The 26386-nt window shown below is 49.4% G+C and overlaps 2 protein-coding genes across 16 annotated transcripts in view; one reads left to right on the top strand and one right to left on the bottom strand.

Moving 5' to 3' along the window:
* Positions 1 to 22082, top strand: part of ABCC1 (ATP binding cassette subfamily C member 1) — a 135091-nt gene extending 113009 nt beyond the window's left edge. For all 3 annotated transcript variants that reach the window (XM_060172909.1, XM_060172908.1, XM_060172910.1), the window contains 12 exons: positions 922 to 1012; positions 2814 to 2949; positions 3909 to 4116; positions 5380 to 5690; positions 7868 to 8067; positions 9288 to 9414; positions 9845 to 9946; positions 12420 to 12566; positions 16969 to 17127; positions 18224 to 18390; positions 19370 to 19564; positions 20488 to 22082. In XM_060172909.1, coding sequence (XP_060028892.1) covers positions 922 to 1012; positions 2814 to 2949; positions 3909 to 4116; positions 5380 to 5690; positions 7868 to 8067; positions 9288 to 9414; positions 9845 to 9946; positions 12420 to 12566; positions 16969 to 17127; positions 18224 to 18390; positions 19370 to 19564; positions 20488 to 20596 — 1952 coding nt within the window. In that variant the 3' untranslated portion in view covers positions 20597 to 22082. The remainder of the gene's footprint in view (positions 1 to 921; positions 1013 to 2813; positions 2950 to 3908; positions 4117 to 5379; positions 5691 to 7867; positions 8068 to 9287; positions 9415 to 9844; positions 9947 to 12419; positions 12567 to 16968; positions 17128 to 18223; positions 18391 to 19369; positions 19565 to 20487) is intronic.
* The window catches only part of ABCC6 (ATP binding cassette subfamily C member 6), an 87348-nt gene continuing 75711 nt past the window's right edge, over positions 14750 to 26386 (bottom strand). For 8 of the 13 annotated variants that reach the window (XM_060172894.1, XM_060172896.1, XM_060172903.1 and 5 more), the window contains one exon: positions 25301 to 26020. In XM_060172894.1, coding sequence (XP_060028877.1) covers positions 25633 to 26020 — 388 coding nt within the window. In that variant the 3' untranslated portion in view covers positions 25301 to 25632. The other 5 variants (XM_060172899.1, XM_060172907.1, XM_060172900.1 and 2 more) reach the window with 4 other exon arrangements.

Below are 26386 nucleotides of genomic sequence, written 5' to 3'. Positions count from 1 at the left end.
GGGTACACAGCCAGGAAGGGAGCAGCATCCCTGTGACCCACATGCCCAGCAGAGTCAGTGCAGGGGCCTGAACTGGACCTGGAGCTCCTCTGGCAGTTGGTGCTCTACTTCTACTGCTCCCACTGCCTGCCGCCCCCCCCCCCCCCCTCCGCAATGATCCTCAGCCTGCTGTTTCTTCCTAGGACTGTCACCTGAGAGGCATTCTACTCCCACTCCTGTCTCATCACTTCACTGCCTTCCCAGGCTCACCCTCACTGTATTTTGTGGTTTTTCCTGCATCTCCTCCCCTGCTCTCCTGGAGTCAGTCTCTGGGAGCCCTGGACACCCCCCATCTCACTCCCTGTGTCTCTAGCGGCAGAGTGAAGAGAAGTGCAGGAAGTGGGCATAGTGGTGCCATTAGTAACTGGCTTGGTATCAAGGACTGAAAGAGCCAGTGACATTACTCCATGGCCATCAGTGCTGATATTGAGAGGATTCTCAACTGCTGTGGCTGGGTCACTTATTTAGACATGTCCTTCCTACTGGGGAAACCGCTACTGCGTGATATATCCCATAGCTAACACCTTCTGGACCTCCCTGTGGCCCACTTACTAACGGGTTGACTCCTAGCTTTGTGGAGTCTGAGTATCACCCCTGACTGAAGACTGTGCCCTTCTCCCTGTGTGGTCCTTGTACCCTACCCAGTGCCTGAGCCTGGTGCAGCAGACATGCAGTCACTGAGCTGGCAGAGGAGCTGTGCCATGCACTCCAAGGTTGCCAGCACCAGAGAGCTCTTGACCCCAGCCCAGAGCCTTCCTGTGTCCTGAAGAGAAGATCTTGCTCTCAGAGCTTCCTGGCAGCCATGTTGTCTGCAGCCTCCCCTGGAAGGTGTTTGGTGCCTGGCTCTTGAAACCACGGTTCCCTCTTTCTCTTTCCTGCCAGGGTCAATAGGCCTCAGCGGCCCCGGGAAGGAGATAAAGCAGATGGAGAATGGCATGTTGGTGACAGACACAGCAGGGAAGCAGTTGCAGAGGTAAGAGCAGGGTGACCATCTCTGAGGACTCTGCAGCCACTATGTCTCTACCCCCTGCCTCTAGGGAGCAGAAGAGGGACAAGGCAGCAGCCCAATTCAGCCTCCCCCAAAAGGCTTCTTGCTCCCCAGGATTGTGAGAGACTGGATGTTCTGCCTCCCCTCCAGATCCTTAGGGAGCTCAGGGCCCTGGGAGAGCCTGGCAGGTAGCACAACTCACTGGGCCTCATGATCTAGCTGTCCATATGGCTGGCTCCACTTGACGTACATGATGGGGCTCTTTGCTCAGATCTTTACAGGATCTCATCAGAGGGGCTGACGCTTCCAGGCTTTGGGAACAGGCATGGAATTGGCAGCACTCAGCAGTAGTTCTGTGCACCACGAGAAACTAGCATAGTATCTAGCGTAGCCCTCTTGAGCCTGCTGAGCCCCCAGGTAGTGGCAGTTGTCACCCTATTGTACAGGTGGGCAGACTGAGCTTGGCTTTGACCTCGTGTTGAACCCCAATGTAGCCTCTGAGCCAGTGCTCCTGAGTTCTATACTTTGCTGCCTGCAGCATTGCTTTGGGGAGATCATCGCATATTGGAGAGCAGTGTCTGGTGAACTTGCTTGCTTATTTTCTTCCTCCTTGTTCCTTTAACTGTCATGCCTGCGGTGTATCTGCCACACAGTGCTGCAGTAAAGCCTCCCCACACTACACATTGGATGCCTTGCCTGAGGCCCTGCCTTTTGCCATCAGTTGCAATAAATAGTACTTGGTGTTGTTATTTATTTATTTATTTTGAGAGGAGGCTTCACAGAAAGGAGACTGGGAAGAAAACTGACCCAAGCAGCTCGGCCCCTCAAAACATTGTTCACAGTCCCCTTCTAGATTCACAGGGGACCAGGGCTGAGGGTGGAAAGGGAATGTCGCTTCTCTGTGGACGCCCTTGTGGTGAGCTAGGTGTGTGCCTGGAAAGCACTTAGAACGGAACCACACAAGGGCTTGCAGGGGTCAGGTGGGCAGCTAGCATGGTCTTTCAGAGTTGCTGCTACCTAAGAATTTGCTGAGGTGGCTAAGATAAGGTAACAGTGCCAGGTGGTCTCTTGATGGAGCAGATGACAGGGGAAAGCTTGCCAGAGTGAGCCGGGGGTAGGTTGACAGAGCTGTAGGTATATTCTGTTTCCTGTTGCTGCTGTCTTCAAACTTCCTGGTGTGACACTGCGTGGCTTAGTGCTCGTGTGACTGAGACAGCTCCTCTGCTAGCTCTCACATGCTACAGCCAAGGTATGAGTCAGGCTGGCTCTCATCTAAAGGCTCAACTGAGGAAGGAGCCGCTTCTGTGCTCATGTGGTTGCTGGCAGAGTTCAGCTCCTCACTTCCTGTTTGGCCATACTGTGGGGACCGCCTGAGGTCCTCAGCAACCTTGCACTTGTCTCACTGAGTCATATAAACCACAAAGGTGGTTGTGAGGCTTGGATAACAAGGTAGTAGAAGCATCTTTGCTTTTGTGGACGTGAGCCTTGACCTACAGGGAACATTTCCAAAGCCTCTGTGTCTCCAGGGAAAGAGACTGTCTTGAAGAAAGAGCGTTCAGGGCTCCGTGCTCCTTGGTCACCTCTGGTGGCCTGCATAAACTTGGTGACCCCTGGTGGGCAAGAAATATATGAGCAACCAGCTCCTCCCTGGGCCCGGGCACAGGGCCCTTCTTTCACTGGGTTGCACCGTGAAATGAGGAGATTGGCCCAGTTTGGTGCTGTGATGGGGCTTCCAGCCCTGTTGAGAGGCCCAGCTTGCTGACTCCCTGTGCCTTCCTCTTCCCAGACAGCTCAGCAGCTCCTCCTCCTACAGCGGGGACACCAGCCGGCACCACAACAACACTGCTGAGCTGCAGAAGGCCGGGGCCAAGGAGGAGGAGACTTGGAAGCTGATGGAGGCCGACAAGGCACAGACAGGGCAGGTGAGGCCCAGTTTCTGCCAGAGGCTGGTGTCGACAGCACACCCCAGAGGCTGGGCACTGAATGAAGTGCTTTTTAGATACTAACTCACAGGAGGTCAAAGAACTATTTTGAGTACTAGAACCCAAGGCAAGAGAGCCTAGGCAACTTGCCCTAGCTTGCAGCTGCTGAGCTGTAGAACTGGGGTTTGAACTCCATCAGGGGGGTAGGGGGCTACAGGATTGGGACTTGCAGTCCCTGCTGTGCTCCCTGCCACCTGGTAACAGTATACCTGACCGTGTGTGAGGCCCTGGGTTCAAGCCCTGGCATCACACAGGAATGCCAGGGAGGCTTCATGGATGGTGGAGTAGTACTGTAGTATCTCTCCCCATCTCTTGTCTCCTCTCTTCTGAAATTTTTTTAAAATAGAAATTACCTGGTGGTCCGGGAGGTGGTGCAGTGGTTAAAGCATTGAACTCTCAAGCATGAGGTCCTGAGTTCAATCCCCAGCAGCACATGTACCAGAAAGATGTCTAGTTCTTTCTCTCTCTCCCCCTATCTTTCTCATTAACAAACAAATAAAATGTTTTAAAAAAAAGAAAAAGAAATTACCTGACGCTCCATCCATGTTGTCACATAAGGTGTGATTCTATCCCTTTTAGTAGCTGAGTGGGGTTCCCCTGTGTATCCTTCACCATCTGGTCTCATGGATGGCATGTAGACTGTCCCCATCTCTTGGCTGCATTGTCCAGTTTTAGAGCCTCAAAGAGAGCCCGTGCTCACTTCCAGCCCACCTCTGTAACTTTGCCTTTTTCTGGGTGGTGGCTGGATAGAAGCCTCTTTGCTGCTCTCCTGGGAGCTGTCCGAGGGCAGAGAGCCCCACTCTGTCCTGAGGCTAAGGGGGCTGGTGCTGCAGGTGTGCATGCATTGAGGACAGAGGCTGAACGTGCCGTCTGTAAACCCAGCTCCCCTGCATCTTCAGGTCAAGCTGTCCGTGTACTGGGGCTACATGAAGGCCATTGGGCTCTTCATCTCCTTTCTGAGCATCTTCCTCTTCCTGTGCAACCATGTGGCTGCTCTGGCCTCCAACTTCTGGCTCAGCCGCTGGACGGATGACCCCATCATCAATGGAACCCAGCAGCACACAAAGGTCCGGCTGAGCATCTACGGAGCCCTGGGCATCTTGCAAGGTAGGCCACAGGGGAACTGGTTCTGAGACTTGTTGCAGAATATGGATCCAGGGTTTTATGGACTCCCCACCCACATGAACAGCACCTGTCACTTAGAAGTAACTCTATGGAGTATGTGTTTTTGAATGCATTCTTTTTTTTAAACCAAGGACCCTTGCTATGCCTCCAACCAAGTTCCCAAACAATTTTTTTAAAAAAATATTTTATGCTTAAGGAGAGAGAAAGAGAGGGAGAGAAAGGAAGAGACATCAAAGCACTGCTCTACCATCCATAGGGTTTCTTTGGTCTGTCCATGGTGCTCCCATAGAGACCTAGGCAGCAAACCCCAGAGCCCCCTCCTGGAACCTTAATGTGTGGCTTCATGTGGTCCTAGGAGATGAGAGGGGAGTCCTTTGTACCCATTTTACAGGTGAGGAGAGGCAGGAAATAAGCCATCTATTGAACAAGAACCCTCACCCCTTGTTGCTCTGTGGGGTCTAGGGGCTTCTGTCTAGACTGCTGCCCCCAAAAGGAGACTAAGCAGTGTCAGTGTTGAAGATGCTTTCAGTTGTCAGTCAGGGCAGAGGAACTCTGCTTCTTATGGACTGAGAATCGATAAGGCACACAAAGCCTGGATATGGCTCAGCAAGTAGAGTACATGCCTTATGTACATGAGATTTCGAGTTTGATCCCAGGCACCCCTTGGGAGCATTTCTGTGGTACTAAAGAAGCTTGATGGATGGTAGAGCAGTACTGTGGTGTCTCTCTCTCCTTCCTTTTATCTCTGTCTCAATGCAGAATAAAGAAAATTAGAAAGGTCACTTAACGGTACCACAAACAGTAGAGACCTCGGGTTCACTACCTGGTACTGCAAAAGATAATGAGAAGAATTAAAAGGAGGGTAAAGGAGGTCACCTACCTGAGTTATGGACTGTTTCCTCATCTGTAAAATGGGAAGTGACCCAACTACCTGAGCATCTGTAAGATTCCAATATCAGTAAAATTCTCACACAGTATTGAACATCTCATAAGCTGTGTTACGTGGCTCCAGAGGTGGCCCAGCAGATAAAGCATTGAACTCGTAGGCATAGGCCTTGAATTCAATTCCTGGCATTGCCAGAGTGATGTTCTGGCTCTCCCTCTCTAGTGAAGAAAATGAAAGGAGCAGTCATGTTATTAGAAGCTGAGAGTCCAGCCCCTGCTATGCCCATATGGTCCCATGTTCCCTAGTCCTGCCCCAGCCCCGTCTCTTGGCAGGATGGAGACTAATGCCCATGCTCTTAGGGATCGCAGTATTTGGCTACTCCATGGCGGTGTCCATCGGGGGCATCTTTGCCTCGCGCCGCCTGCACCTAGACCTGCTGCACAATGTCCTCTGCTCACCCATGAGCTTCTTCGAGCGGACCCCCAGCGGGAACCTGGTGAACCGCTTCTCCAAGGAGCTGGACACGGTGGACTCAATGATCCCACAGGTCATCAAGATGTTCATGGGCTCCCTGTTCAACGTCATTGGAGCCTGCATCATCATCCTGATGACCACTCCGGTTGCCGCAGTCATCATCCCGCCCCTCGGTCTCATCTACTTCTTTGTCCAGGTAAAGTGGGAAGAGCCCTGCTGTGCAGCTGTGCTCCCTCCTTCCTTGAGACCCTGTCTCAGCATGGGGCTGTTAAGATTTTTGGAGGAAAGTTGGACTTGAGTCCTTTTAAGATTTTTATTTCAGAAGAGATAGGGAGAGAGATAAGGGGACACCAGAGCGACACTCTGGCATAAGCAGTGTCAGGGATCAAACATCATACTTGCAAGTTGAAAGCTCTACTACTAGGCCAGAGAAATAGCTCACTTAGTGTACTGCTCTGCCCATGTGTGTGAATCAGGTTCAAACCTAGCTCCTACTGCATTGACAGCTTTGGTGCTATGGTTTATTTCACTCTCTTTGTTGTTGTAAAAAAAAAAAAAGAAGAAGAAGAAGAAATACCACTACACCTCCTGGCTGGTATATGTATGTGGTTTTTTGTTTTTTGGGTTTTTTAAATTTTTTATTTATAAACAGGAAACATTGACAAACACCATAGTATAAGAGGTACAACTCCACACAATTCCCACCACCAGAACTCCATATCCCATCCCTCCCCTTAGATAGCTTTCCTGTTCTTTAACTCTCTGGGAGTATGGACCCAGGGTCATTATGGGGTGCAGAAGGTGGAAGGTCTGGCTTCTGTAATTGTTTCTCCACTGAACATGGGTGTTGACAGGTCAATCCATACTCCCAGCCTGTCTCTCTCTTTCCCTAGTGGGGCAGGGCTCTGGGGAAGCAGGGCTTCAGGACACATTGGTGGGGTCGTTTGTTCAGGGAAGTCTGGTTGGCATCATGTTAGCATCTGGAACCTGGTGGCTGAAAAAAAGAGTTAACATATAAAGCCAGATTGTGACTAATCATAAACCTAAAGGCTGGAATAGTTCAGATGAAGAAGGGGGGGGGGGTATCTCTATTTTGTAGATAGCTAGTAGGCCTATTTTAGTTATATTCCAAAGGGCCCATGACTATACTAGTTTGTTTTTTTTTTCCTGAGCCTGACATCTGATATGCAGGTGGATCCAAGTTATTGTCTGGGGAGATGATGTCATGGCTGGAAAAAGGACCAGAAAACTGGATCAGGGAGGAGAGTAGCTCCCAAATATGGGAAAGGTGTATAAATATTATTGACTGTAAGTAAGCCCCATCAATTTGATCTGATCTGGGCCCATATTCAGCCTAGAAGCCTATGTGACCTCTGCATCCTTGTAGACCTGGGCTCACATTCTGTGATCATGAGTAGGAACGCTCCAAGCTGCCCCAATTTTAGGACCCATCTTCCTCAGGTGGAATATAGAGCATGTTGTCCGAAGGGAGGATGGAACATTCTCTACCATTGTTGATCCGCGTTGAGGGCAAGGTCCTATGGGGACCCACAAAGGGGTCTGTTGTGTTGTTCCTGATAAAGATGACCGGTAACAATAGAGAGAGGGATTATTCGAGGTCTAGACCCATGATGTCTGTTTGGGAATCTCAGGACTCCCTGACTAGGGCCCCAGCTGATGTAGTGGCCTGATAGTGACTAAAGAGTCATCATTAAAGCATGCCAGTCTTTTGCCCTTATTCAGATTTTTGCAGTCCTTGCTTTCATAAGGTTAGCTTTGGAGTGAGTGAGAGAACTGTAATAGAAAGTAGGTGAGGAGGACCTTGTCTCTTCTTAACCGTGTGACTTTAGGGCAGAGTCTTCCCTGCTTTGTGCCTCAGTTTGCCCATTGCAAATGTATATAAATGGAAATACTTATGTATAATCTGACATATATAATACATCCACATGGGGGTGAGTGGGTATATTTCAATTTCTGTGAAGATGGGCTCTTCATAGGCATTACCTATCACAGTGCCTACTGTTCACTAGGGCAGCGGAGACCCGACCCCTGTTGGGAGCACCCCAGCCCCCCCCCCCCCAACATTTTGCCATCTGGAGGGTTTTTTTTTTCCTTTCTTATACAACCCTTGGTAGGGGTAAACTTGGGACCTTGTGCATGTCTGCTTCTACAGAGTGGTCTGCAGGCCCAGTTATTTGCCTCTTTTTTATTTAGAGGAAGAGGGAAAGAGAGAGCAGAGAGGCACCACTGTACCACTCCACCATCTATGGAGATCCCCTAGTGGTGTTCCCATGTGGTACCAGGGCTCACACCCAGGTCCTTGCAGCGATGAGGGGGGAGCTTCACCAATGCCTTGTGCCCCGTTACCTGCAGAGGTTCTATGTGGCCTCCTCCCGGCAACTGAAACGCCTAGAGTCTGTGAGCCGCTCCCCGGTGTACTCGCACTTCAACGAGACCCTGCTGGGGGTGAGCGTCATTCGCGCCTTCGAGGAGCAGGAGCGCTTCATCCAACAGAGTGACCTGAAAGTGGACGAGAACCAGAAGGCCTACTACCCCAGCATCGTGGCCAACAGGTGGGCATCCCTGGCCCTCCACCTTGGCCTCTGCAGACTATCTTCCGAGAGGAGGGAAGAAGGGCCTCAGGATAGATGGGAATACCAGAGAAACCGGAAGCACCACAAGCACCCGGGGGCATTTAGAGTCAGAAAAGGGAGTCAGAAACCCCTGTGGGCGCCAACCATTGCCCATCTGATGATACTGTTGAACCATCATGGGAAACTGGCATTCAGGGCAGTAGGAGCAGCTGCCCTGCCCCCTCCCCCAAATGGGAGGAGATTGCTGATTCTCGATCCAATTTATAATCTCACCCCTAAGACACTCACTCACACCCTGTGTATTTTTTGAGAGGTGGGATAGAAATGGGGATCAGGTGACAGCACCCTAGAAAGGGACCCACTGTACACTGTAGATCCCCCTGCAGGAGAAGGCCAGGTGAGGTGATGGAATTACTGCCACCACTGCCTCGCCTTGAGGGGTTTGTAGGGAGTTGGTCAACAGCTGGGTCTGTGTGGGGGAGTAGCTCACACATAGGGACCAGTGGACCTTAAGGACCATGGAAGGAAAAGGCGTGCGAATGCCATTTCCTTAGAATGCTTTGCTTTTTAAGGTGTGAAAATCTCATCACTAATGCTGTTCAGTATTTCCCAAGTTAATTTTGTACCAGTGATATATCTTTATGCCTTGTAATGATTCTAAAACCAGAATGTCTTGGGTCTAGGAGCATTCCAACTGTATATTAAATACTTTGATTCCCCGCCTCCCCTTGTCTTTTTCTCTATCCTAGCAAGAGGTTATTTAAGTTTCTCATAGTTGAGAACTTACTGATATTGAGTAATTTTCCAGGACTTGTTTACAGAGAAATGTATATGGGGGTATAGAGAGTTTCTGTGAAAAAAAGTTGGCTTTTAAGAAGGACATGTGACTTATTTCTGGCAAGATTGTTTCCAGAGAATTCTGTGTTAATCCCTGGAGGTTTCTGATTGACAAGGAATTCTGAGGCACGCCTCCCACCACCACCATGTCCTGGGAGTAGAGAAGACCACTGGGGGACTGCTTCAGTTAGCAAAGTACCCACCCCTAACCAGAAGACATGTCTCCAGCTTGTGTGGGGCACATCTGTCCATGTGTGTCCATCTACCTGTATGTGTCCATCCACCCATCTATTGTCCATCTATCTGTCTTTCTGCCCATACATGTCCATCTGTCCATCCACCTGACATGTGTCTCCACACAGATGGCTTGCAGTGCGGCTGGAGTGTGTTGGCAACTGCATTGTGCTGTTTGCAGCCCTGTTTTCCGTGATCTATCGGAACACCCTCAGTGCCGGCTTGGTGGGCCTCTCTGTGTCCTACTCCCTTCAGGTAAGAGCACCCACTTTTGGCTGGGCATTCCCATACTCTTCAGGGAGTGGAAACCCAGCCTTAGCTTCTACCTTTGCCCAGAACCCCTCCAGAGTGGGAAGAGTTTAAGGGTCAGTCTAGAGCTCAGTGGAAGGCTGGAGCAGGAAAGAAATCAGCTTTGTTGCTGGGGCTCCATCAGCAGTTAAGGAAAGTCCATTATGACCTATGGATGCCACCACAAAAAAGAAATACGTTTGGGGACAGGCGGTGGTGCCCCAAGTCCCCCAAAATGATAATTTTGAACTGTGATGCTGGCCTAAGAAATGTGGCACATCTATAAGCAGATTTGCAATCTTCTATACCTTTCTTGTCTGAAATGGTTTATGACTCATAGTTACTTCATCAAAATAAAGCATCCTGGGCCCTGTGTGACTGTCTGTCCCACTCACAGATCACCTCATACCTGAACTGGCTTGTTCGCATGTCATCCGAGATGGAGACCAACATAGTGGCTGTGGAGAGACTGAAGGAATATTCAGAAACTGAGAAGGAGGTAACACAGTCTTTCAATGTGACTTCACCCAAATGAATGTGTGAGCCACACATGGAGGGTGGATGGGGAGTCAGACATGGCATTAAGTGGAAATCCTTCTCTCTGTAGCCATCTCCGTAGAACCACCAGGTTTTGTTATTTTCTGTTTAGTTTTTGATGCTGGAGATTAAACTTAGAGCTTCACACATGCCAAGTGTAGTTTCTACCACTCAGCTCCAGCCTCAAACCAGCAGGTTTTAGAGTGAGTTGTTACCTCACCATTACTCTAGCTTCAGGCTATGGGATGCCTGTCACGGCATTCAGTCAGCTTCCATCCCTGGGGAGGGAGTTTTTCCTCTTTCCAGTCTCTTTGGGTAGAATTAAGTGACATCAGGTACAGTGCACATATATGCTCAGACACGTACGCACACTAGCCAGAGCCTGCAGCAGCTTACGTCTCTCTTAAAAAAAAAAAAAAACAACTTCTGTTTTTGTTATACATTTTTACGGAGTGTGAAGAGCTGGAATGTCCTATTATAAAAATACTTTAAGAAGGGCGGGCGTAGATAGCATAATGGTTATGCAAAGAGACTGTCAAGCCTAAGTCTCTGAAGTCCCAGGTTCAGTTCCTCCAACCACCGTAAGCCAGAGCTGAGTAGTGCTCTGGTATTTAAAGAAAAAGAAAGAGGGAGAAAAAACATTAAAAAAAATGAAAATACTTTAAGAATATAGGACCTATATCATATATATAAACATATAAAAGTAAGTAAAGACAAGTTGATGACACATCGGGTGGTGGCACACCTGGTAATGCACACACATTACCATATTCAAGGACTCAGGTTCAAACCCCAAGGCGCCACCTATCAGGGGAAGCTCCACATACAGTGAAGCAGTATGGTATTGTATTAGAAATCATGTTTCTGGTAAGGAATGGACCCAACTTGGGGGAACCGAGGCTATTTAAACCAAAGCCCCATTTAGTAGGAGCCAGAGCATGACTGACCCAAGATCAGGAGAACTGCTGGGATCCACATTTCCAGAGTCTAGTGCCATGTTGCCAATAACCACTGCCTCCACCCTCCTGTATGTGACCACAGCAAGCAGTGTAGTGGGATTGGAGAGACCAACATCTCCCCCCTTCCCCTCCGGCAGGAATAATAACATGTCCTCTGAGGTCTCAGGCCGTTCAGCCTTGTACAGGAGTTCATTTAATCCTACACTGCCTCGTGGCTTACACTTTCTGGCCATCCTGCTCTCCAGGTGAAGAGTCTGAGAGGAGAGGAGGTTAAGCAACTCACTCCGGATACACACACAGCTTAGTAATGTCAGTCTCAGGATGTACGTCTGTGCCTCTGAAGATAGGACATTTGGGAGTGAGGTCACGATTAAACTCTATCTGAAGGGATTTATGGAGATGACGTGTGCCCAGACCTTGAATGCCTCTGACAATGAATCAGGTCCTGCTTCCTGAGAGTTTTGTTTTTGTTGTTTTTAGAAATGGTGTGAGCGTCCCCTGTTGAAATAAGAGTGCATTGCACGTTCCACAGTATGTTGACTTTGTATAACAGCTTCTGAGCTGTAGTTCACCTATTTTAAGTGTGAAATTCAATTTAACTTTAGAAATATTTTAATTACTTGGATATTTTCAAAATATATTATTTATTTAGGTGTGTCATCACTATGGCTTTGCCGCTTCAGAACTGTTTCAAGTAGAGCCCAAGTCAGAGATAGAGAGTAAAAGAGAATTGGTCCAGGAGGTGGCAAAGTAGATAAAGCATTGGACTCTCAAGCATGAGGTCCTGAGTTCAATCCCTGGCAGCACGTGTACCTGGTTCTCTCTTCCTTCTATCTTTCTCATTAGTAAATAAATAAAAAATCTTAAAAAGAGAGAGAGAGAGACCACAGCACTGGAGCTTCCTCCAGTGCAGTGGGGGGTGGGCTTGAATCTGGGCCATGTACATGGCAAAGTGAGTTAGAAACTTTTGCCCACTTTTCTCCAGTTCCCACTGTGTATGTCCCTAGGAAAATCCCTTTCTCTCTGTGTATAACTCTGTAAACTGGGAGTAATGATTCATCTCTACCATGGGTCTAGAGAAGACCACTCACTCCTTGCGCTCCTTGATTCTACCCACAAACATCCCACTCCCCCACAGCATGCTCTGGGCCCTGGGACACAGCTGTGAACAAGTCACCACAGCCCCATCCTCAAATCACAGGAACTGGGAAGAGAATAGGCAAATAAGTATGTACTTAAAATGCTGGGAGGCTTGAGTACTCAGGAAAGGGGGGAGGGTTTCAGGGCTAGAAGGAGGCTCAGGTCAACCCTAGATCTGCAGGAGTGAGTATTCCAGATGAAGGCAGAGGTAGGGTGAGTCTGAGGAATGACCTGAAGCCAGAGAGTGGGAAGCAAGGAAAAAGCCATGCTGCATAGAGCCGGGAGCACCGGAGCCAATCGAAGTCTCATCCCCTTCCCCACCCCATGTGATCACAGGCTCCATGGCGGATCCAGGAGACCACCCCGCCCAAAAGCTGGCCCCAGGCAGGCCGCGTGGAGTTCCGGGACTATGGCCTGCGCTACCGAGAGGACCTGGACTTGGTGCTCAAGAACATCAATATCACAATCGAAGGCGGGGAGAAGGTGGGTACATGCCAGCCCCCATCCCTGGAAGCCAGCCCAGGCAACATGGTAGATGGCCCACCACTACCATGATTTCACTACTCCTGAGCTGACTTTTTCATTCAGGTTGAGAGAAACAAAGAGGGAAGGAAATGTCAGAAGCAACAAGCTTCCCCAGGTGCAATGGCAAATCCATGTGGTGCCTGGGTTCCAACCTGGGCCACATATGTGACCAGACATGTGCCCTACTGTCTCTCCAGTCCCAGGAATTTTTTTTTTAAGATTTATATACTTATTGATTTTTTAAATATATATTTATTCCCTTTTGTTGTTCTTGTTTTTATTATTGTAGTTGTTGTTGTTATTGATGTCATTTTTGTTGGCTACGACAGAGAGAAATGGAGAGGGGGGGAGACAAACGGGGAGAGAAAGATAGACACCTACAGACCTGCTTCACCGCCTGTGAATCGACTCCCCTACAGGTGGGGAGCCAGGGGCTCAAACCAGGACCCTTATGCTGGTCCTTGCTCTTTGTGCCACCTGCGCTTAACCTGCTGTGCTACAGCCTGACTTCCACTTATATTGATTTTTTTTTTATTTCTTTATTGGGGAATTAATGTTTTACAGTAAATACAATCGTTTGTACATACATAACATTTCCCAGTTTTCCATATAATAATACAACCCCCACTAGGTCCTCTGTCATCCTTCTTGGACCTGTATACTCACCCACCCACCCACCCCAGAGTCTTTTAATTTGGTGCAACATGCCAATTCAAGTTCAAGTTCAAGTTCTACTTGTGTTTTCTCTTCTGAACTTGTTTTTCAAGATCTGCCAGAGATTGAGATCATCCCATATTCATCCTTCTGTTTCTGACTTATTTCACTCAACATGATTTTTTCAAGGTCCATCCAAGATCAGCTGAAAACAGTGAAGTCACCATTTTTTATAGCTGAGTAGTATTCCATTGTGTATATATACCACAACTTGCTCAGCCACTCATCTGTTGTTCAACACCTGGGTTGCTTCCAGATTTTGGCTATTACAAATTGTGCTGCCAAGAACATATGTGTACACAGATCTTTTTGGATGGGTGTATTGGGTTCCTTAGGATATATCCCCAGGAGAGGAACTGCAGGATCATAGGGTAGGTCCATTTCTAGCCTTCTGAGAGTTCTCCACAGAGGTTGGACCAATTTACATTCCTACCAACAGTGCAGGAGGGTTCCTTTGACCCCACAACCACTCCAGCATTTGCTTCTGTTACCTTTTCTGATGTATATATGACATTCTCACAGGAGTGAAGTGGTATCTCGTCTTTATTTGCATTTCTCTGACAATCAAAGACCTGGAGCATTTTCTTTCTTCTTTTTTTTTTTTTTTTTTTTTTTTTTGCTTCAGGGTTATCGCTGGAGCTCAGTGCCTGCACCATGAATCCACTGCTCCTGGAGGCCATTTTTTCCCCCTTTTGTTGCCCTTGTTGTTGTAGCCTTGTTGTGGTTATTGTTGTTGATGTCGTTTGTTGTTGGATAGGACAGAGAAATGGAGAGAGGAGGGGAAAACAGAGAAGGGGAGAGAAAGACACCTGCAGACCTGCTTCGCTGCCTGTGAAACAACTCCCCTGCAGGCTGGAAGCTGGGGGCTCAAACCGGGGTCCTTATGCCGGTCCTTGCGCTTTGCACCACGTGCACTTAACCCACTGTGCTACTGTCTGACCCCCTACTTGGAGCATTTTTTGATGTGTTTCTCAGCCTTTTGGATCTCTTCTAAGGTGAATATTCTGTCCATGTCCTCTCCCCATTTTTGGATGGGGTTGTTTGTTTTGTTGTTGTTGAGTTTGGCAAGCTTTTTATATATTTTGGTTATTAGCCTTTTGTCTGATGTATGGCATGTAAAGATCTTCTCCCATCCTGTGAGGGGGTCTCTTGGTTTGGGTAGTGGTTTCTTTTGCTGTGAAGAAGCTTTTTAATTTGATGTAGTCCCATATGTTTATGCTTGCCTTAGTCTTCTTTGTAATTGGATTTGTTTCATTGAAGATGTCTTTAAAATTTATGCGGAAAAGAATTCTGCCAATATTTTCCTCTAAGTATCTCATAGTTTCTGCTCTAACATCCAAGTCCTTGATCCACTTTAAATTTACTTTTCTATTTGGTGAAATACAAGGCCACCAAGGTAGAGATCTTCTCCTGAGTTTCCTGGTTAGTTCTGTGTCCCCTGGTGTCAGCACAGGGCCTCCCTCCCACTGCTCCAGAATCTGAGGACAGTAGCAATGGAGACTCACAGTTGCATTTGGTGAGTCTCAGGGAAGTCCTCTCCTTCCTTCAGCTGTCTTTTTGTGGGTGAAATAGGCTGGAGGTGGTGTCTCAACTGGTAAACTGCCAGATTGTTACCAGCCACTTAATCTCTCCCTAGGCTCCTCTCTGTCCATGAGCCACACGTGTTTGCACTCACCAGTGATTTGATGGGTTCCTGAAGTCGTTCTAGTCCTCTCTTATTGCCATCCCAAGTGGTCTCCTTTGGTATTCCTAGTTGACCTGGGAGAGGAGAGAAGAGAAACACAGCTGCTGCTGCTGCTCTGTAGCCCTGCCTCTGGAAGTCCCCACTTAATGATTTTTATGAGAAAGAAATCAAGTACCAGGGACCAAAACTGGTAGCTCATGCATACAAGTCCTGTGCCCCCAAGCTACCTCCCTGCCCTGCAGAGTTTGAAGGTTTTACATGAAAGGCATTTCTTGAAAGATGAGAGCATCTGGCAGTGTTGGGTCCAAACTCCCATACCCCTCCCCCAGCACCCCAGAGTCCAGATGAGACATGCACCCTCCACTGCCCCCTCTTTACCTCATTACTCCTGTTCCTTGTCCCCTGTGACATTCCAGTTTGTGCTTTCTAGAATATGTGTCACCATCATGCCAGGGTCAGTCCAAGAGACATGTGGAATTTTCAAATGCTTGTGACGTGCCTTGGGTCCCAAGCTATTCCTGGAACTCGACCTTGCCCCTTGACCTGTGGGTTCCTCTCAGGAACTGGACCACAGGGCTTCCTGGCTGCCTGCCAGGGGACAACAGTTTCACACCAAACATATGGATTTGTTCAGTTGGTTCTGCCACAAGGTTCAGAAGGCCCCATTCTCACAAGAGAATTCCTCTAACCCAAATCTTGGAAGGGGAGGGGCAGAGTGGATGACAGTGACTTCCATCAGGTGGCAAGAGAAAGCCCACTTCTCAGGAGCCCAAGTGACAAGAAAGGAGTGGTGATTGGCTGCCAGGAATGTCAGTCAGTGTCCACTCGGTGGGGAGGCCAGTAGGTCCTCGCTTTAGTTAGTGGCTTGGTTCTGCTATAATTATTGCTGAGGTGGGTTTTTGTTTTTTAAAAGTTTTATTAACACAAAATAGGGGAGAAAGAAAGAACCAGAGCATCACTCTGGCTCATGGGATGCCAGGGGTTGAACCAGAGCACCACCTCCCGGTCCCCTGAATGGGTTTATAAGCCAGAGAGACCAGAGCACCACTCAGCTCTGGAATATGGTGACATGGAAGATGGACTCTGGGGCCTTTAGCATGCACGTCCTGTGCTCTAACGCAGGGCCTTACTGTTGAGTTATTGCAACAGGTTAGGATGGGAAACCACCATCAGAGGGAAAAAATAAGGAAAATATGCAACTATTTCTTTGTGATTATTTTCCACTAACAGGAAACAAACAAAAACAAGCAGACAAGGGTGCTGGGCAGTGGCTCAACTTGTAGAACACACGTATTACCATGCACAAGGACCTGGGTTCAAGCCCTGGCCCTCATCTGCAGGGGAGGAAGCTTTCAGTGCTGCATGGGTCTCTTTCACCCTCCTTATCTCACACTTCCTCCCCAATTTCTGTCTCTGTCCAATAGTTAATTAAAGCAAGCTTCATTGGAAATCCCTTCTGCCTGATGCCCGTCTCTTAGGTGATCTCTGCTAACTTGTGGGAAGAGCTGACTGTGATGCTAGCTTTGGAAAACAGCCTAGAGAAAGGATTCATTGGGCTGGGGAGACAGCATACTGGTTCAGCAAGACTTTCATGCCTGGGCTCCAAGGTCCCAGGTTCAATCCCCTCCACCACCATCATCTAGAGCAGTGCTCTGGTCTCATGAGTGCTTGCTTGTGCCCAGATCTCTCTATCCTCATCTCCTCTCTCCTTCTTTCCCCCCCGCCTTTTACTCTGTGTCTTTCTATATTTTCCATTTAAAAATAAATGAAGTGTTAAATAGAAGAAAAAGGAGTCCTTAACCCTTTGCCAAAATATTCCCAAAGGTGGTGCCCTGTGGAGACTGGTGAGAGCTAAGTAGTGGGAAGCAGACCTGAAATGAGGGTGCAGTGGGATGGGAGGGAGCCCCCAGATACAGCATTCCCACCTTGATCCTGTGCCCTCCCCCCCCCACACACACACAGGTTGGCATCGTGGGGCGGACAGGAGCTGGGAAGTCATCCCTGACACTGGGCCTGTTCCGGATCAACGAGTCCGCCAAAGGAGAGATCATCATTGATGGTGTCAACATCGCCAAGATTGGGCTGCACGACCTCCGCTTCAAGATCACCATCATCCCCCAGGTGAGGGCTCGGGAGGCGGGGGCCAGGGCAGGGGATGAGTGGGGCAGCTGTGTCCTGTAGTCGTGACACAGGAGTCTTTTCAGGACATGTGCCACTTTGTTCCCACTTTCTGTCATCTCTGTTTATTGAAACGAGGCTGCATTCTATCTCCACTGAATCCCCTCTTGGCATGTGACTAACTGCAGGAACTGGCTCCTGCTGCCCAGTAAGCCAAGGCCTGGGCATCTCACAGAACCCAGTAGGACTGATTTCTCTGCCATCTGCACAGAGGAGGGGTGAGATGCCCTCACCCTCCCAAGAACTAGGGAGAGAATAACAATTTCCTAGACTGTCTCCTGTGGTTAGTGATTCCCTAGTAGGTGGCCTCTGAGTGTGATTGCCCCTGGCGTTGCTCACTTGCACTGAGAGGTGGGGGAAGGGGCAGAATCCACAGCATATTGAAAGCTCTGAAAAAGGGGGGGTTGGTATATTATAATATGCCCCCAGAGATGATCAGAGGACCTCTTGGATGTGTGCTATTGCCTAGTGACCTCCCCAGCATGGTTATTTTAATTCTGTGTTCTCTTGAGAGAGAGAAAGGGAAGGTATCCAAGCAGTGCTCCTCCACCCATGGCCTTCCCATATGGTGCCAGGGATGGAACCCAGGACCCCCCCACACACAGACGAGTGCTCTCCCCGCTGAGCTGTCTCCTGGGCTTGTCATTGTATGTTTCTTTTCTTTCTTGTAGCAGTGCTAGGAATGAATAGCCTTGGGCAAGTGTGTGATGCCACCTTTGAGCTGCCTTTATGACCCAGTTTTTTTTTTTTTTTTTTTTTGCTTGTTTTTCATTTTCTTATTGAGACACAAAGAGTGAGGGGCAGAGAGCAGAGACATCATCCATGGAGTTCCCCACTCCCCACCCCTGTTCCTCTGTGTTGCCAAGACTGGAACTCAGAGTCTCACATACTAGAAGTGATCTCTGCTGGGTAAGGTTTCTCTCAACCATTCCTCCATTTTCACACTATTAACTTCTCCAGCAGTGGCGACGCCGAGAATCTTACCTCCACCAATTCCAGCCAGGCTTTTCACACCCCCTCTGTGCCCTCTCTCTGACAGGATCCTGTCTTGTTTTCGGGCTCTCTCCGCATGAACCTGGACCCCTTCAGCCAGTATTCAGACGAAGAGATTTGGACATCACTGGAGCTGGCTCACCTCAAAGAGTTTGTGTCGGGCCTTGCTGATAAGCTGAACCACGAGTGCGCAGAAGGCGGGGAGAACTTGAGGTGGGCTAGGCAATGGCCTGTTAGGGGTCCCCTTCACTCCACCACTGTGAGCTGGAGTGAGGAGTCTTCTAAGTGTCCCAACTCTAGTACATAACAGCCATCTGTCTCTGCCTCTTAGAAACTCAGTTTCCCTCTCTGTAAAGTGAGTTTCCAACCAGTCCTCCTGACACGTAATCAGGATGGCTAGTGCATTTCTTTTCTGACATCAGAGAGGGGCTGTCAGCTATTAATCCATGGAAAGGTACCAAAACCAGTTGGTCAGTGACACTATATCCTCTGCCAGAACCCCTGGATCCCAGGGATCCACACCAGACTCAGTCACTGAGTGTGGCTCCCAAGTCTTTCCCCATTGTTATGAAGCTGTGTCTGTGTCCCTCAGCCATCACCATGACCACCAGCCATGGAGCTCAGGGTGTGTTTGGCAACAGCAGTTGCTGTCTCACACCCATTGGGGTGCCCAGCTGGGCTTGCTCATGTGACTGGGTCCATTGGCTGACATAGTTGGCCTCCCCTGGGACACTCAGGAGATGCCCAAGGCCCATGTGTCCTACACACATTGGCCGGGCATGTTGTCATGGTGACAGCAGAGGAGAAAGGTTAAGCTAACCCCAGAGTGCATTTCTGGGTCAAGCCTCTGCCACATTGTAGTCGCCAGCATTCTGTCAGTCAAGGCATGGAATTGAGTATGGAGCCAATGCAGGAACCTTGCAGATGGCTGGGATTGTATTTGTTTTCACACCCACGGCCCATTTGAAACCAGTCAAATACTGAGGATCTCGCTTCCCTGATCCCTGCCTTGACAGCCTGGGCAGAAAGAAGGTCTCCATAGATGGTGACACCTGATATGGCCACAGATGTAGGTGGACAGGCTGTCCCACTCCCAGCAGCCCCCAGTGTCCCACCCCCTGCTCCCCAAGGCCTGGCTTGAGGTCAAGGCATGGCTTTCACACTGTTTCCCGCTTTATTTCTGCCACTCAAGTGTCGGGCAGCGCCAGCTCCTGTGCTTGGCCCGGGCCCTGCTCAGGAAGACAAAGATCCTGGTGCTGGATGAGGCCACAGCTGCCGTGGACCTGGAAACAGATGACCTCATCCAGTCCACCATCCGGATGCAGTTTGAAGACTGCACAGTCCTCACCATTGCTCACCGGCTCAACACCATCATGGACTACACGAGGTGAGGACCCTGGGGGTTCACCTCATTCATTCATTTAACACCTTCCTATGCTGAACAGCAGGCAAACTCTCTGTAAAAGCCCAGATTCAACCTCACTCTCATTCATTCAGTCAACACTTATGTGTGAAGCCAGGCACTGAGGACTCAACAGAGCTGTCAGACAGGAGGTGCATTAAGAGCCTTTGTAGATTAGTGAGAAGTGGAAGGGGAGGAAGTCAGACAATAAATGTAACGGTAGTGAATTTGCTGGCAAGGAATAATAACAGATATAATGCATAGGGCTTGCATGGGAGAGGTCCCAGTTTCAATCACTGGCACCACCAAGTGCCAGGGCAAAGCAGTGCTCTGGGGGGATTTTTTTTTTTTTAAGAGTGAGTTGGGTGTAGTATCACAGGATTTTAATGCTAATGGGAGTTGAGCAGGGGGTCAGGTAGCACAGCAGGTTAAGCTCACATGGTACAAAGTACAAGGACCAGCTTAAGGATCCCAGTTCAAGTCCCCGGCTCCCCACCTACAGGGGGGTCGCTTCACAGGTAGTGATGCAGGCCTGCAGGTGTCTATCTTTCTCTCCCCCTGTCTTCCCCTCCTTTCTCCATTTCTCTCTGTACTATCCAACAGCAACAATATCAATAACAATAATAACCACAACAATGATAAAACAACATGGGTGACAAGAGGGGGAATAAAAATAGCCTCCAGGAGCAGTGGATTCGTGGTGCAGGCACTGAACCCCAGCAATAACCCTGGAGGCAAAAAAAGAGAGAGAGTTGAGCATTGAAGATGGACTCTGAGGAAGACTTAGCAGAAGGTGCTCAGGACCTGACCCAGAGTACTGACCTGCCCTGGTAGGCGTCTTGGGGCACAAGGCACCAGCCAGTCTCCTTCCCTTGACCTATCTCTTTGCCCTCTCCCTCCCCCTGCAGGGTGATTGTGCTGGACAAAGGGGAGATCCGAGAGTGTGGGCCCCCCTCCGACCTCCTGCAACAGAGGGGTCTCTTCTACAGCATGGCCAAAGATGCCAGCTTGGTGTGAAGCTTCCAGTCAGAACTGCCGGGCCAATGTGCTAGCCTCCTGGGATAAGTCCACACAAGGCAACATAAGACTGCAGTGCTAACAACAAAACCACGAAACCAAAACCCAAGAAACCAAATAAACAGACCACAGTCACCACCTGCCCCCCTCTGCCCAGAATTGGCCTTGGAGAAACCAGAGAGATAGAGGGGCAGCCTGCCTGATCACAGGTGTGACCTCTGCCACCCCTACTGGCACTCACAGCCTCAACCTTGGCAGGTGCACTGTACTCCAAGCTCTGTGGGGAGCTGCTGGCTTTGGAGAAATTAACTGTGTAAGACATGCTAGTGACCAAATGCAGCCAACTGCCTCAGACATCTGCTGCTGACACCTGTCTAATTCCCAGTCTCCGAGGAGATTCCCAGTCCCTGCTGGTACCCGGCACTTGTAAGGTCCTTGTCTGACTCCACAGGGGCCTGATGCAAACCATTTTTCCCCTTGGGCAGTGTCCCCAGGGGCCACCTGGTCTTCCGGGCACTCAGACTCGAGAACGGCTCCAGCTCCCAGTTCCAGACTTGCTCGCTATTCTCTTCTCATCATTGATAGGCCTCGCCAAACTCGGGGAGCCAAACCTGGGACTGTAGAGGGAAAGAGCATTATCTCTCAGTCCCAATGTACCACCTAGCCCAGTTCCTCACCCAGCCTGGTCTTTTCCTCTCTCCTCCCCAGGCCTCTTGCTGGAATGGGCTCATTCCTCCAGGAACCTGAAAGAGGTTTGCAGAAAGAGAGACACAGGAAGTGTTCAAAGCCAAGGTCACTGAGTCCCTTTCAAGCATAACCAGCCAGCACTGAAAAAGAGCCCCGTGGAGTCCCTTCCTCTTTCGCCTTTCCATCTCTGCTATAGGACCTAGCCAGCGAATCCTGGTGGCAGAGTGGAGAATTAGGCACTGAGTTACCTAGTCTTCCAGGACAACCAAAGAACCTACTTTGTGAGCAGCAGTGATTTCTTTCTTTCCTTTTATTTTATTTTATTTTTTTTAATTTACTGCTCCTGAGAGAAAAAGCCTCAAGACTAATTTCTGGGGAGCAAATCTCAAGCCAAGGAACAGCCTTTGCAGAGAACAGCCTGACACCTTGGGTGAGTGTTCCTGGAGGACACTAGAGAAGTGAGATCCTTCAGGGACTGTCCTCTGGGTCTCAGTTAGAGACCAACACAAGACACTGTCTCCCTGCCCCCACCCCCAAAGCAGACAACGGTCACTGCCACCCCAGGATTCATACTGTTGCGAATCACGTGGGTGCCTTCAGATGAGAAGCATCTTCCTTTTTTCTTTTGTTTTCTTTTCGGTGGAAATAATATATTTATTTTTTTTTGTAAGTTATACCATTCTTTCACATTAGATAAACCAAGATTTTCTTGGGGATCTTTTTGTAAAAAAGACTTACACTGGAAAAATGCAAACCTTTGCAAGTAATTTGCAATAAAGAAAAACTTTATTTCTTTCTAGATGCCTATTCTGTGTTCTTCAAGTGATTAGCACAGGTGCCTGGTCTCTCCTCTCCCAGAATCAGGGTGGGGCATCTTCCTAGCTCCTTCTGTTCTCTCCATCTTTCCCCATAGGAGCATCATGCAAAGGGGATGTAGTGCTATGGTGTCTCTCTTCAATCTGTCTCTCACTATGTGGGATTGTTTTTTTAATCTGGTTCAAGTGGTAGAATCATGCACAGTGAAAACACTGGTGGAAGAAGAAAAAAAACTCATGGGGTGCTGTGGCTAGGAGATAGCTTAGCTGATGGAGGTATGAAACAGGCTCCAGCGCCACATTGAACACTCTGAGTGCTACGGATATGCTGTGTCTGTCAGTCTCTCTCTTTTCTATCTTGCCATCTATGGATGTAAGTTTTAACATTTTGAACTGAGGAGGCTACTCAGCAATATCACACCTGTGTTGAGACCCTGGGTTCATTTCCAACACCATAAATAAAAAAAATAAAGGCAACCAGCAGGTTTGCCCTAGGACACATCACTCATGGCAGTGCCACTCACTGATCCATCTACCCAGCCATTTATCCACCTCTACAGTTACGCCAGTCTCATCCGTGGAGTCCTCCACCAAGCTAGGTGCACACACACAGACTTCAGATTCAGAAGACAAGAGCCCCTTCCTTCCCTCCCAGTGGAATGCAGCTCTCCTGGTTGAGCTGATACTCTAGAACTAACATGAGTGCAAGGCAAAATGGTACAGTGATTACGGCATGGGCTTTAGAGCCTGATGGCCTGGATTCAAGTTCCCACTTACCTCTCTCTCTGCCTCAGCACCTTTTTTTTTTTTTTTTTTTTAAAACCTGGTGAGGGCTGGGGTGGCTGTTTCTTCCATAATGAAAATTATCTGATCACAGCAGGTAGGTTTTTGTTTTGCTATAGTTTTATTCACAGACTGACTGAGAAGCCAGAGCATTTGCTGTCCAGCATGTATGATGCTGGAGAGCAGAAATGATCCCCTCATATATGTAAGCCCTGTGCTCTGACCACCGAGCCACCTCTCAGACACAAGACAGATGTCTAGAACAGGCCTCTGTGTTTGTGTCAGACTGAGCTGTAGGACATGGGTGTGAGGGACAGGTTAGAGGACATAACAAAGGCCCATATGTGGCTGTCCTTCATCTAACTGTCCCCCACTAGCAGCCTCTGGAGCCCACATTAGGGGGCAGTCTATGGCTGGATTACCCTACAGGCTGGCTTCGTGTGGATCTTGGTGTGGACACTCCTCATGGATACTGATTCCTGTCACCCATATTCCACTCCCTGGCAAATACTGGCCCAGAGCCCAGAGCCTGAGTTGGCTTTGTCTGCCACTGCCTTTACCTGCAGCTCAGTGTCAGCCAGAGCAAAGAAAAGTTCGGCTTCAGTCTGCCTCCCCCATCACCAGCACATACGTACACACATTTCAAAAGGGGATGCTCCCAGGTGATGGCTTCAACTTTGGAGTGCGTCAGACCCAGGAGCTGCTCTGCCACATAGTAGCTGTGTGACCATGGCAGGCATGTCAACTCCCTGAGCCTCAGTTTCCAAAGCCTGTTACAGATGGGCTAAGGATGACTGGCAGTGGTGAGGCCAGCACCTTGTGGGCATGGCATGAGGCCAACGTGGGATACAGGACCCTCCGCCCCAATCCCATTTTGATTGGATCAAATGAAAGTCCGGGGAGCCATAATATCTTCTGGCTGGTAGAGCCTGAAGTGTGTGTCAGGTTGAACCTCCCTCCCCTCCCCTGCCCCAGAACATGCAAGAGTTCTGTGGATGGTGGAGCAGTGCTGTGGTTCCCTCTTTACCTCTCTCTCTCTCTCTAAGAATAAAAACTTGGACTAAAAAGGCTGCTCAGGGATGTCACATGTGAGACTCTGAGTTTACTCTCTAATGTTGCATTAAAAAAAATGCCTATGGGGGGTCAGGCAGTAGAACAGCAGGATAAGCACACGTGGCTCAAAGAGCAAGGACCAGCGTAAGGACCCTGGCTCCCCACCTGCAGGGGGTCACTTCACAAGTAGTGAAGCAGGTCAGCAGGTGTCTTTCTCTTCCCCTCCTCTATTTCTCTCTGTCCTATCCAACAACAACAGCAGTGACAACAATAATAACAGTAAACAACAAGGGCAACAAAAAGGGGGGAAAATGCTCATCCAGGAGCAGTGGATTCGTAGTGCAGGCACCAAGCCCCAGCAATAACCCTGGAAGCAAAAAAGAAAAAAGCCTATGGGCTGGGGAGTTAGCTTAATAATTACGTGAAAGATTGGAATGCATGAGGCTCCAGGGTCTTGGGTTCAATCCCTGGCACCACTATAAGATAGAACTGAGCAATGTTCTGGTTAAAAAATATTTTTTAAATGTCCAAATTTGGCCTTTGACAACAAATGTATGAAATATGCCAGTTCTGGGACCCTCTACTTGGGGAAGTTTGTAGCCCCTGTGTCAGTTCACCCAAGGTGTTCCTTGGGGCTCACTCATGGGACCAGAGGATCACCTGTCCTCTATCCTCACTATACCTTGGAATCCCACAGGGAGTTCTACCAACAGGGAAATCTGAACAGTAGCAAAGGTCACACATCAGTCCCCTCTCTGGGATATTGCTTTTTTCTAAGGTGTTCCTGTGAGGAAATGGGCTTGAAAGTGTGCATGGCCATGCTCTGGATTATTTTTCCCAGCTGCTTCTCCATCTGCAGTCATCTCAGAGGCGGTTGATTCTAAAATAAGTAGGCAAGTCATCACCCCAGCTCTGGGCCAAGGAGTTCTCAATTTTCTTTGTCTTATTTCATTGATTTTTATTTATTTACTTCATGAGTGAGGGGCCAGAGCACCAGCAGTGCCAGTGATGCAATGCTGGATTTTGTGCACGCAAGTCCTGCACTCTACTAGCTGAACTACCTCCTTCCTGAAGGAGTTCTATGTCACTGGTCTGCAGGGAGGCTCACATGGGTAGGCTTCTGGTACCCCAGGATCATCTGAAGGGCACCTGGGCTGAGGGTCTCTGTTGACTCGGGCCCCGGGTAGACAGGGCTGATCAGGCCCTCCTGGGGCTTCCTGTGTCCTGGACCTGACATGATCATGTTTTTTGTTCCCAGAGTGCAAAGTGGGGTCTAGATTCAGAACCGCTGAGCCACCAGAGTCCTGGGTCTCACATCTCTAGGACACCGTGGTGTCTCCTGCCAGACCAGTGTGGGGAGGGTTGGCAGGCCTGGCTCAGACGAGACCTGATTCCTGTGCCAGCCTGTAGAACAGGCCTTTCTGGGCCAGCAGCTGGGCTGGGCTGCCACTTTCAGCCACCTGCCCCTTGTCCAGGACAAGCACCCTGCAGGGAAGAGAGGGAGGCAGACAGCTCTTTGCATAGCAACCTGCCAGTCAGTCACAAGAGGGCCCCAGGTTCTTGCTCTGTGCTGCTTCCTGATCCCACCCATGGATGACAGCAGACCTGAGTCCCTGGGCTCGCCCCTTCCCTTCTGATCATCAGTCTCCCCACCTGTACTGTGGGCCCATGCTGAGCCGTTCCAGTGCCTGCCCTGCTCTACAACCATGCCTCTCTGCATGCTACAGGGGTGTGTTGGGGAGGGGCTGACTGGAGTCCTGGTACAATAGCTCTTACCTGGTTCCAGGGAGAAGGGCTGACCCAGAGTCGGGGGGGGGGTGGAGGGAAGGAGGGAGGTGCTGACCTGGGCAAGGGAAGGGCTGACCCAGGGCCCCAGGGGGTGCGTGCTAACCTGGTGCAGTCCATCACTGAGTGTAGGCGGTGGGCAATAAGCAGCACCGTGCACTGGGCAAACCAATCCCACAGGGCCGTCTGCATCTTGAGTTCCGTCCCTAGGTCCACAGAAGCCGTGGCCTCGTCCAGAATGAGGATCTGGGTTTTTCGGAGAAGGGCACGTGCCAGACACAGGAGCTGTTTCTGGCCCACGCTGGGGATAGGCAGAAGGGCAAGTCAGCCCAAGTATCAAAGCCACGAAAGGGTCCCCAGGATAGCCCCAGAGTGAGCGGCATGGAGTTAGCACCCAATAGCAGACATAGCATTGTTGTGGCTAAATAAATAACAGAGTAGGAGGAATAAAGTCAGCAGCTGGGTTTTACCACCAAAATAAAGTGAAGAACCAAGTTTAGGGAAAAGGCCCCTGGCATTTGGAGGCTGCGCTGGAGTTTGGGGCTCAGACTGGTTACTGGTAAAGAGGGCTATTGGCCTCAGTAGCCCTGCAGGTAGGCAAGTCACCTTCAAGGAAGCCTCACCCCAGGTGTGTCTCCCCTTGGCTCCCTGAGGGCCCCAGCCAAGG

Source organism: Erinaceus europaeus, chromosome 15, assembly GCF_950295315.1.
Source record: "Erinaceus europaeus chromosome 15, mEriEur2.1, whole genome shotgun sequence".
NCBI lineage: Eukaryota > Metazoa > Chordata > Mammalia > Eulipotyphla > Erinaceidae > Erinaceus > Erinaceus europaeus.
Note: the sequence above shows the minus strand (reverse complement) of the source record. Positions and strands in the feature narration are given on the sequence as shown.